At 39.8% G+C, this 12,660-nt stretch overlaps 1 protein-coding gene across 3 annotated transcripts in view; it reads left to right on the top strand.

The window, feature by feature from the left end:
* Positions 1-11,939, top strand: part of LMX1B (LIM homeobox transcription factor 1 beta) — a 314,227-nt gene extending 302,288 nt beyond the window's left edge. For 2 of the 3 annotated variants that reach the window (XM_030207614.1, XM_030207616.1), the window contains 2 exons: positions 5,381-5,542; positions 11,436-11,939. In XM_030207614.1, the coding sequence (XP_030063474.1) occupies positions 5,381-5,542; positions 11,436-11,593 (320 nt within the window). In that variant the 3' untranslated portion in view covers positions 11,594-11,939. The remainder of the gene's footprint in view (positions 1-5,380; positions 5,543-11,435) is intronic. The other variant, XM_030207615.1, reaches the window with a different exon arrangement.
* Positions 11,940-12,660: the final 721 nt, after the last annotated feature.

Here is a 12,660-nt window from a genome sequence, read left to right on the forward strand (position 1 = left end):
CGCTGTGTGCAGCACAATTATCACAAAACAACAAAATCTGACACTTTTGTGCCCGCATTCTAGTGTCTAACTTCTTTAGCCACTGCTTCCAAATTTCCCCAGTCATCCATGAATTTGCATTAGCCTCTTATGACACAGGAAGTTGCTTAATATTCTTGAAGCAATGGGGCTGTTTGCTCTTTCCAGTGACGAGGGGTTCCAACTTCTCACTCCCATCCATATTGCAGCAAAGGAGGATCGTCAGTCGGTCCTTTGACGTTTTGCCTCCTGTAGTTTCGGCATGTTTGAATGCAAGTGTTTCATCAGGAATCGCTCGCCAGTAGAGACCGTTTTCGTCACCATTGAAAATGTCACGAGGTGCAAACTCATTCAAGATGGTAGGAAGAACTGAAATAACCCAATTTCAGCACCAAAGTCATCAGTGTCTTGTTTTTCACCATGCTGTTTCTTGAATTTTATGTTGTTCCTCTCCTTCCATCTTTCCAACCATCCAACAGTGGCTTTGAATTCAGTTAGTCCAAGACTTTCAGCTAGCTGATTAGCTTTCTCCATAAGCAGTGGACCACTGACAGGAAACTGTCTGCTCCTGACTTGAGAAAACCACCAAAGAAGAGCATCTTCTACCTCCTCAGCTTTTCCCACCCATTTTCGTTTCCGGTGTGGATTTGTATTGTTTTGCCAGTCTTCCAGAAGCTGGTCTTTCTGCTTCAAGATACGTGAAATTTGACTGGGATTGACACCATATTCTTTAGCAATAGATGCTTGACTTTGTTTGTTTTCTAATTTTTTAAGAACTTCTATTCGTTCAGCCAGTGTTAAAGTCTTACAGTTCTGCCGCGATGACGATGATGACCCCAGTGTATACTCTAACAACAATCTTTTGCTTATTCTGCCTGTGGCAGTTAAAGGGGCGGTAAATTTGAAATCTCGTTGGTTGTCATGCGCCAATCGGCTTCCGTATTCCATGCACGCGCTTATGCGGAGTCTTTCCTGCACAGGAGCGGTCTTAGACCATGCATATAAGCGAATCTTGCACTTATCTGTGGTGCGCTAAACTGAAGTTTGTCCCCATAGAAATTGATGGCGCCAAAAATGGGACCGAAGTACGGCATGCAGTTAAACAGAGCATGCGCTTATCCAACGTGCACTTAAATGGAGTGCACTGTATTTGTATTTGTAGAGTGTATACATGCAGTTTTTTTCTCCAAGATAAATAACATGGTTGGCTTCTCTTTGGAAGTCAGCTAATATAACATACATATAGCAACACTACATGTGTACTTTGAACCTGTCCTTAGTGCAGAAAGCCAATTGGTGGTGGTGGTGAACCCATGCACACATGTTGTTTCCCCCTTTGACCTAATCAGTCTTTCTGCTGCATACTGCTGCATCCCATGGGAACATCTCTTTCAAATTCAGGTAAACTAAAGTACGCTATGGAAACCCACTTATACTTTTAGCCAAGAAACAGGTCAAGCTGTATTTACTAGAATAAATGGCTTTGAAAGATTCCCTCCACATTGTTGGATCCAAGATAGATAGTTTTGTCAAGCGCGGTTTACGATACTTGTGTAGAAATCAAGCTTTGAGAATCTGCAGAGCAGAAGAGTACCGAAGTGTCATTTTTCAGGAACATATGGTGATTTCTGTCATCTGGGGCCCTATTAATAATGTGTACATGATCTGCCACTAGATCTATTCCATAAAAAGGACCTTGGGGGAGATGACGCTCAACAGCATTAGCACACGCTGTCAGAAAAAGACCCTCTAAGCATTTTCCCATAGATGCAACATGGAAGAAAACTTTTAGGAAACAGGCTCCATAATTTGATAGAAACTGAGTTCATATTGGGTTCTAAGCACACAATGAACTACATTCAACCAACTCACAAACCATTTAAAACAGTTTAGTCATTTTCAATGGTGAGAGAGCTCTGTACTGTACTGAAAGTCTATTTAGTTACCTTTAAAATACTGCTTTTTAAAAGGAACCCAAACTACTAAGGTTTCCTGTTCAGGTGTTTGAGGTCATTGGAGAAGGGGCCACTTTTTTTGCCAGTTCCTCATCAAGGGGCTTTTCCCACCACCAGTTTCTCATCGCCAAACTTGATCTACTCAGGAAGGTGCACTTTATCAACAAATAATAATGAAGAGGTCCTACAGAGCAAAATCCACTGCATCCCTGGAAAGGATCTTAGTTTCACAAGCTTACATTTTAATAGAGTAATTTTATAAAGTGTTTGCCTTGGGTAAATTCTTACGTGTTATGACAGGAAAAGTGGTTTTCTTTTTAAGAAAGCCAAAACTACGTGTCCCATAATGCATTTCTCTCAAGGGCAAATGCAACAGTCCATAAAGGGCTTTAATAAAATTGCCCAACTGTACGTGCTCATATGATTACAGAATGTACATTTTATACATGACCCAATCAGGTGTAAATGTACATGGGGGCGTTTTAATCTGATTTCTACTCCAGAGAGGCTACTTTATAATGACATATAGGTATAAATGTTATCATTATAGAATTGTCCCAAAATAGTCATCAGTGTTGCCTTTCAACCTAGATGTAAAAATTACTCGAGTAATTATTTAGTTAACAGACAGCACTATTTTGAAACTTGACCTTATGGAGGGTAGACTGTTTTGGATGGAAAATGCTTCCCCCTCCTTCACCCCAACAGTTTAAAGTACATACAGGCTTTGGGCATTTTTATTTATTAGTTGCTTAGTTTCAGGAAGTGAGCAGTCTGCCTGTTTGGATTTTCAACTGTACACATGCAGCTTTGCCCCAATTTCATCACCCTCAGAAAAAGCAGGTAGAAGGTACACCTTGTAGACACTTCACAGAAGGAAACTACCCCCTTTGCTTCCTTTGAAAACTCTGTACAGTATTCATAAGCGAAGAGGAATATGTGGGGGATGTGTGGGAGGGGATCTTCAGCAAAACAAAACAAAATTAAATTTGTTTTGTTTCTGTGTCATTTCATTTTATAAATGCCACCACAAAACAGTATAACTACCACTGAAACGCGTTAATGCGTTTTGTAATATTTTGCCTGTTTGCATGTACTAACCTGCATATTACGGATTTTTGAAAAATATTTTGGGGAGGTGTTGTGTCATGGCAGAGAGTAGGCATGGAAGCGTTAGCCAGTTAGCATGTTATATTTAATGTATACTAACTGGCTAATGCAGAGTTTACACGGGAGCACTTATTGCATCCTATTTAGAAGGTTCTAACCCCCCCCCCCCCGGATTCTATATAGCGTACCTAGAGATCCACGCCAAAATCCAGGCAGATTCTATAACAACGTGCATAACTTAATTGGTGTAACAAGCTAATTAGCATTGATAACAGCACTTAACAAGCAATAATGAGCGCTAATTGGCAATAATTAGAATTTACGCACACAACTCGCTAAGCTTATTCTGCAATGCACTGCGCCTTACTTCTAATGTGTGCAGACAAAAAGGGGCATGTTATGAATGGGGAAATGGGCATTTCATGGGCATTCTAAAACTTACGCACCTAGTTGTAGAATATGGCCCTCTGCACCTAAATCAATGCACCGGGATTTACATCAGGTTTTCATTGGTGTAAATGGACACGCATAGTTTTAGGCACTGGGATATCAACTAAGCATATTCTGTATACCGTGCGACACAATATAACCAAAGACCGTAATGGACATTACCAGACTCCATCTCTCCTCTCCCTCTCTAAACTCCCCCAATTACTTACCATACATATACCTTATCTACCGTTATATCACCTTGTGCTCATTCATACCTTGTATTTGTTCAGACCGAAACTGGCTAACGCCATTAACGGTAATATGTAAGCCACATTGAGCCTGCAAAAAGGTGGGAAAACGTGGGATACAAATGTAATAAATAAATAAATCTAGGTGCCACTTATAGAATTTGCTTAAGTGAAAATGTTTTCTGCGCGGATTTTCTAGGCGCCATATATAGAATCCCCTCTAAGTGCTTCTGTGTTAACTCTTATTTTAGACTGTATGCCAGTGTTGTCATTAGTGCATGGTACCTGCAGTGGCATAGCCAGACAACCAGTTTTGGATGGGCCTGAGCCCAAAGTGGATGGACACAAAATTTTCTCTGCCCCGCCCTACCCCACCTCAAAATATAAATACTTTAGCTAATGAGGATCCCCAAGCTCTGTCAGCTGAATACTTTCTCTGAAGGTGGCCAGAATTCTCTTTTACTAAGCTTGGCAAGCAGCAGCAATGACTCTAAGCCACTGATGACGGCACCCCACACATGCTTAGTTCTTTTGCACAGCACCATACAGACACAGGCACACGAGCAAATCAGTGCAGGTCCCAATGGGGACTCATTTCACCGTGTGCTTTTTCAAGAGACCTTACCTCACTGATGCCAGAGAAGTATTCCAAACAGGTTCAAGAGCGGAACGCTACACCTTATTTTGCACCTCATTTCTGCTCTTGAACCTGTTTGGAATACTTCTCTGGCATCAATGTGGTGAGGTCTCTTGAAAAAGCATGCGGTGAAATGGGTCCCTGTTGGGACTGACACTGATTTGCTTCTGTGTCTGTACAATGCTCTGCAAAGGACTAGCAGAGCTGCACTATGGCATTTTGAATCCATCTGAAGATAAGTAATTTTCAGTGACTTTTAAGTGACATGTTGTGCCAATGTATAGCAAAGTTGCACTTTTGAAGTTCTGACCTTACATGAAGATAAGTAATGTTCAGTGTCTTTCAAGTGATTGAAGAAGTTATTGAGGGCTATAAGAACCACAATACAGTAAAGTTGCAGCCTTGGTTTGATGAGGTCTTTTCCTCACATTTTTGTATTTTTAATAAATTTTTTGGACATTGACATGGTTATACTTAAAACTTTTTTTAAAAGAATTGAACTGTAAAGCTTATATATATATGCACAAAACCTTTTCAACTATTTCTAGTGAAAGTTTGCCATGGAGAACTATGTCTCAGTGAAACATTACTATCTTTTTCTATGAAGGCTGGCTTGTGAACGCATGTATGTGCCAGTTTATTCTGAATTCAAAAATAATAAGTTGTTCTGTATGATATTGCATTGGAGCAGCTCATTAGTCCAGAATCTGAGTAAAGTGTTGCACACAACAGACTATTTCAATATTTGTGAAGACTGAAGTCTATGGGTTTTTTCACCAAAGAGGTTTTGTGTGAAAAAATGCATAAAAATCACAAAAGCCACTGATGCTATGAAATTTCTATGTGTTTTTAAAAAAATGAAAATCCCTATTTAGGAGGGGGGGAATGTAGGCTAATACTTCAGCATCTATGTTAGTTTGCTGTGTTTACTTCTCATCCCAACCAGCAGATGCTAAACAAATTCTCTCACTGTTCTGCAGAAGTAATGTCCAATCGAATGGAAGGGATGATGACATCATACACACCACTTGTAACGCCGCAGCAGCAAATTGTAGCAATGGATCAAAACAGCTACAGCACAGATCCGTTTCAGCAGGGTCTGACCCCTCCTCAAATGCCAGGTGACCACATGAACCCTTATGGTAAGGCTTAGGACAGAGCATTGCATTCAGAAAGAAGCTGCCATGCTCTCACACTGAAGATCGACTCTGTTTTCTTTGAGGGCCCTGAGCAGCAGGACTGGGCTTTTTAAGAGGGATCTGAGATTAATATAGATGGGCACTAGGCAGTGTGGCTGTTGACTCCCCTTCCAGTTCTCCTCTCATTATCCTGTGTTCTTGCCCTGACTAGGTAGGCAATAAGTCCAGGGTGGGGGTGGGGGTGGGAAGGAGGCAGAGAGTGGGCCCACCCGTTGCTACACCCCTGCAGTGCAGAGAAAAATTTGTACTGAGTTAAGAATGTGGCAGGCTAGAAATCATACACAGGTGGATTTCATTTTGAAATGTTCCCACCTGCTTTTCATGGCTTTGTTAAACTTTGCTAATTAAGTAGGTCAAGGGACCCCCCCCCCCCCACTGGTACCAGCTGCCTTGGATCTTCAAAGCTGCCCATGGTTACTGAAAGTTTGTCAAGGTCTAGTAGCTTATCTGTATCTGAAAGAGCCTGTCCGTCTTAGTGGTGTCAAATTTAAAATAAATTAAAATCATAAGAACAATATAAATATCAATACAATTCTTATATCCCACATATACCTAAAATAGTTCATGCAGCTTACAATAAGAGAGCTAGGCATCCCTAAGATGTACAAAATAATTAACATAAAATAATATATTACAAAAATCCCCATGTCGCAATCCCATTTTAGTTTAAAAACCTGCTACGTTATTACAGGGTAGATTTTGTATAGGGCGCCCACATTTAGGCGCTGGGAAAGTGCACACTAACCCCCTAATTCTATAAAAGTCAGCAAAACTTGCATGTGCAAATTTGGGCACGTGCCCAATTTGGATACGCAATTTAATTGAATAGCGAGCTAATTAGCTCCAATAATTGGCTTTTTAACAAGAAATTATTGACAGTCATTAGATTTAATTGGAATTTATGTGTGTAAATTTAGGCACGGTATCCGTGCCTAAATTTTACGCACAAGTAAAAAAAAAGGGGGGCACGGAAATGGGAGTGTCATGGGTGGAACGGGAATTCTCCTAGCATTTACGTGCATTGTTATAGAATAACTGGGATACACACCCAATGTAGGCGCATACATTTGCACCAAGTTTCAGTTGGTACAAATGGTCACACCTAAAGTTAGGCTCAATTTCCAGGTGCTTTTTTCGGCACCATATACAGAATTCACCCCTAAGTGGCTATTCTATAACAGAAAGTATGCATGAAGGTCAGCATTTACATGCGTCCACTTAGACAACCCCACTTATGCCAACTTCAAAGGCTGGTGTAAATGGGGGCAACTAAATGTGTCACATGTGTGTGTAAATACAGATATTCTGTAACCTACACATGCATATTCTGCTCCGCCCATGCCTCTCCCATATTAACACCCCCTTTGAAGATATGTGCTCTTGAATTTTCATACCCAAGTTATAGAATAGTGAGTAAGGGTAGCTGCGTGTGCAGCTGCAAATCATGTTGATTAGTACCAGTTAATCCAATTATAGCCAATAAGTCCAGTTAGCAGTCAATTATCATATTAATTTATGAGTGCATACTACTGTTATTCTATAACAGCGTGCAGAACTTTGGGCACTAAGCATCAATTTGCACACTCCTTTTTATGGAATCTGGAAGTAGGTGCTTTGACTTCCAGAAGATGTCAGGAGTCACATCCCTGATCGATCACTAACTGTGTCATCGAGTCACATGCGCATGGCAAAGACTTAGGGGCCCTTTTACCAAACTGCGGTAAAATGTGGACTTAGGGAGTGCTTACACATGTCCAGTGGCGTTCCTAGGGGGGGGGGGGCGGTAGGTGTGGTCCACCCCGGGTGCATGCCGCTGGGGGGGTGATTAGCACAGAACACACCTACTCTCCACCCTTGCCCCACCCTCCTTTAAAAAATCAAATTTTTATGGAAAGCGCCGCTCACTGATGCCAAAATTATCACGGGATGCCTAAGCGCAACCCTGTGGTAAGGCATTTTAAGCTGCAGTAAGTACACCTTAGTGCTTACCACAGCTTAGTAAAAGGACCCCTTGTTTTCCCTCAATCCTTTTTAAAATTACGCTTACTTTATTCTGAAACAAATAGATTTGAAAACACAAAGATATAGGTTCGACCTCATAACCAAGGGGGAAATATTTTAAATTTCTTTTACCTTGTACAAAAGGCAAAACAGAATAAATATTTGATCTATGGAAGGGATACTGCACATTTTTAAAGAAAATAAGTGTATTGAGAAAGTGTCACCAGAGAGTTCTCCTAAACAGAGAAAGGAATAGATTAATTAAAAAAAAATAACTTTAAGTATTGTAAGCTCTTTGTTTGTGCAGCGCTGCGTACGCCTTGTAGTGCTATAGAAATGCTAAATAGTAGTAGTAGTAGTTCTTAGGTGCTCTTTCCACATATAAATAGTGGAGTTGTACATGTCAAATAGTATATGTGGAAAGCTTAGAAATGGATTATTCATAAGTACAGACAGCAACGCAGAGGAATTAAAAATACAAAAAAGCAGTGGGGCCTGGACGTTCTTTCAAAATATATATGCATTCTGTATTTCAGAATGACAATACATATATACTCTTGAAAAGTTCCATGTTGTCATTTATACCTCTTCCAAGCCCCTCTTCACCTCTGGCTAAGGTGTCTTTGGGACCTGAGACTTGAATGTGTGTATGAGGGGGATATGCAGCCACTTTCTCTGACAATCAAAACTATCTCCCTTGAGACAAAGCTGCAGTTTCAGGGGCCATCTCCCTAACTAGCTGCTCTTTTACATCCAGGTATATAAATGTACATAATTTATATCTATATAATCTCTCTCTCTCTTCCCCCATATATATATATTTTTTTTTTTTTTTTGCTGTATATTTACATGCATGTGTCACTCTGATATATATATATATATATATATATATATATATATATATATATATATATATATATATATATCAGAGTGACACATGCATAGCAAAATCAACCCTTGTATGTCTCTATTTGTCACTTATACATGGGGAAAATGCTGTTAGTGGAACCTTGGTATTTCCAAAAGTTTCTAAAATGGATTTTCTGTTGTGATGATGCTATGTTTACATATATCTTCAGCGACACTAAACACTGCTATTTTTAGTGAAATACTTGCTTAGTTTTATACGCAGAGGTATAAATATACATGTGATCTATACAGTCATGTTTTCTCTGCGCTATTTTCAAAGATCAGGCTACTACCTGCCATAAACAGTGAGTTATGAGAGTGGCGTATAAATGGAGTTTCCATGAAATTCTGTGGCACAGTTCTGTGCATATTTCCATGTGTTGGACACATACAGCTAGTAGTGTTCCTCTCATTATTCTGGTAGATTGTTGCTTTTGGAAATGAGCTACACATTCAGTAGTGTTATTAGACATAAGTATTTGGAGTGCTACTGGATTAGGGGACAAATTAGGCACAGAAGAGGGGAAGTCAGACACATTTTACCACATCATACCCACCACCACCACAGAACATCCCGTCCTGCCACACACCTTTAGTTATAAAAGACACTATGCATAGAACGCTCTGGGGTTTTCTTTTAATGGTAATGAAAACTCTTTATGAGCCATCTAATAAAACTACCATTATAATTGATTGCCTTATTCAACCAACATGTCAGTATGGGAATGAAGTCTGGAATCAACACAGAATTGGAAAACAATGAAGCAGATCAGTAGTAAACGTAAACAGACTTTATTAATAAAAATGCATATAGAGTATTCTGCCCGACACAGGCCCTGTTTCGCCCAGCAGGGCTGCTTCAGGGGCTACTCAATGATCCTTACTATAAATACCTTCTAAAAAGTGTGCGTTCCAATAATGGTTAATGCACAAAGGTCAGAAAGAACCAGCACAGACCATATTAATTAAACTGAGGGCAACATCTAGTAACCATCGTACATCCTGTCGACCCAGTAATGGAACACACACTTTTTAGAAGGCATTTATAGTAAGGATCATTGAGTAGCCCCTGACGCAGCCCTGCTGGGCGAAACACGGCCTGTGTCAGGCAGTATACTCTATGTGCAATTTTATTAATAAAGTCTATTTACATTTACTACTGATCTGCTTCGTTGTTTTCCACTTTGGAGTTTGCGGATCATTTGCCTTGCTGTTTCCTGGGATCAACACAGAATTGGACAGAATCTCAAAATAAAACCTGCATCTCCAGTTGTGTAGCACACGTTCCATATTCTGCAATAGTAGAGTGGTCCCTTTACAACTTGCCATACAATAAATAAAAAAAATATTAAAATTGTGATATCACCACAGGAACAGCACTCTCTCCTTCCACTTCTAGACTTTCTAAAATAAAACAGAACCCTGCCAAAAGACATTCAGACCCTACAGAGCACACATGACATAACAGCAGTAACTCCCAGATCTATTTGTGAAATAAACAGCACTGTAAATGTTAAACTGTGCCTTAAAGCACCAGTACATCTACTATTGGGAAATTAGAGCCAGCTGGACTGCTACAGACCATTTATGGGAACTACATGCTAGCAGAATCCTTTACCTCAGTCATTTATGCAGAGCATAGACTGATGATTGTCCCATAAAGTATAGGGGCACCACAAGTTACACAAGAATGAAAGGGGTTACCTTGTCCCACGCCCAATTTGACTCCTCACTGTTCAACCTACCTCCCATCGGCAGCAAGAAAAGCATTTAGGGGGTAAGATATTAACCTGAGCTATCGTTAAAGATGTGTTATTTTACTGTTAACCCCAGTTATTAGTAGCTAGGTCTCATTGCATAAAATGAAACCTGTGCTAAAATAGTACAAGTTAGTGGTAAAATAACACATCTTAATAGTAGCCCACATTGATAACTACATCTCCTAATGAGACGGTATGTCCTGCTCTCATGAGACTCTTCTTGCATTAAGGGACCCTTTTGCTAAAGGGTTGCCACACAGAAATGGGCTTGCTGCGTGGCAACCCGGAACTACCGCTGGCCCAACACAGCCGCTGGCGGTAGTTCCGGCTCAAGCGTGCGCCATTTCTGGCACTATGGAAAATAATTCCATAAATTCTAGTGCCTTGCTAACCTGGTGGGTGGCGCTGTCCGGTTACCACTGGGTTACTGCAGGAGCCTTACTGCCACCTCAATGGGTGGTGGTAAGTGCTCTCCTTCGCATGGCCACACGGTAAGAATAATCTTACTGCATGGCCATGTCTTTTATAAGGGCTTTTTACCCGCTGCAGTAAAAAGGGCCTTGTGAGTGGCAAAAACAGCCCCTGCTGTTACTGCAGGGCCCTTTTTACCACAGCTTGATAAAAGTACCTCTATGAATGGTGACATATTACATCTTCTATCACTGGGCTTACAACCCCATAGTGACACCTATGAACACTTCCCAACTAATACCATTAAAACTTTACTTATTATATCTATTTCAGTTTTTGATTATTATGCCAAAGAATTGCAAGAAGGTATGCATCATAAAAAGACATCACGGTTAAAAACATACAAAAGTGAATATAATTTGTTTGAGAAGAACCTCATGAGAACAGACATATTTTATTTTGTCATGTTTGCAGAAACATTTACTAAGTTGGTCATGAATGAGTTTGTTGAACTTTCAAAAGAGAAGCTTGCATCAAATCTGGTCAAACTATTTTGCCAGATTGGCTGGAGAAAATTCAGTGCATTTCCACAGAGACTCAGAAGAATTTTTGAAAATTGCATCAAACTCATACCATACTGAGGTTTGCCTACCTTGCAGTTCGGCCCTGTATTTTTCACACCTCCTCCAAAACTGTCTTGTAAATCCTCTTACGCCAAGAATGTACCAGTCCTGATTTTCCCATTTTCTTTGCAGGGAATGACTCTATATTCCATGACATGGACAGCGATACCTCTTTGACCAGCCTGAGCGACTGTTTTCTTGCCTCATCAGAAGTTAATTCCATGCAGGCTAGAGTAGGAAACCCCATTGACAGGCTTTATTCAATGCAGAGCTCCTATTTCGCTTCATGAACGTTAAATAAAATAGAAATATCCGGGATCGTCGCAGCACACAGCAGCTCTTTTCCAGTACTGCCTCTACAGCCATATGTTGTCCCTCACCCCTTCCCCATCCCAGTTCTTCTTTCATGATTGCTTCCATCACTTCTGCCCAAGATCATTTATGGGGCGATGACAAAAAGAAAGCAACAAGCAACAGAACATATTGACTTCCTTCAGGATGTTCAAAACAGCATGAGCTCTCAAAACTCCAAGTTATAACCTGGATCTTCTTTTTTTTTTTTTAATAGAAACTGGAAAACACAAACAGTATTTATACATGACTTTGTGAAAGGACATTGCTTTCCTTGGGGTATTTAAATAAATAAATAAATAAATAAATAAATAAATAAATATATATATATATATATATATATATATATATATATATATTCACACACATACAAAACCAGCCACTTACTATTGGCATTGGTTGACAGCAAGACAACTAATATTATCAACCAGGAGGAATCTTCCTTTTTTTGTACTGCATGGATCATCATTTCATTGTAGACAATGTCAGGCATTTGATCTGTTAGACATTAATGTAAATGTGGTGTTGTGCGTTTGTTTTCCTTATACACTTTTTTCTATATAAACATAGATCAGCTCGTTAGTTTATAACCCCCACATTGTACGATATTTAAGATATGGTTCATCAGTGAGAATTAGCAGGATCAGCTATTTCATCTGATGAATGGTAGTAGCTCAAACAGGGACTGCACGTTCAGGAGAGAAACATAGAAACTTGGAAGTACAATTGGATACAAGAAGGTACTTTAAAGGTAATACCCCCTCCGAAAAAAACCCTTTTATTTAATAAAACAGATGAGAAAAAATTAACATTTTCTTTGTAATTAATTTCAATATCCGAATCTCAAACCAAGTCCTGACTGGCAAAGCATGTGGAATTAAATGTTACTTTTAACTATTTTGCATGAAGAATGGAAATGCGGGCAGCTACAAAAAAGCCATGTGGAGTTATTGAAACACACACACACACACATTTTTACTGCTTTTGCTTTTCAATTTAAAGGTGT

This window comes from Microcaecilia unicolor, chromosome 6 (genome assembly GCF_901765095.1).
Source record: "Microcaecilia unicolor chromosome 6, aMicUni1.1, whole genome shotgun sequence".
NCBI classification, from domain to species: domain Eukaryota; kingdom Metazoa; phylum Chordata; class Amphibia; order Gymnophiona; family Siphonopidae; genus Microcaecilia; species Microcaecilia unicolor.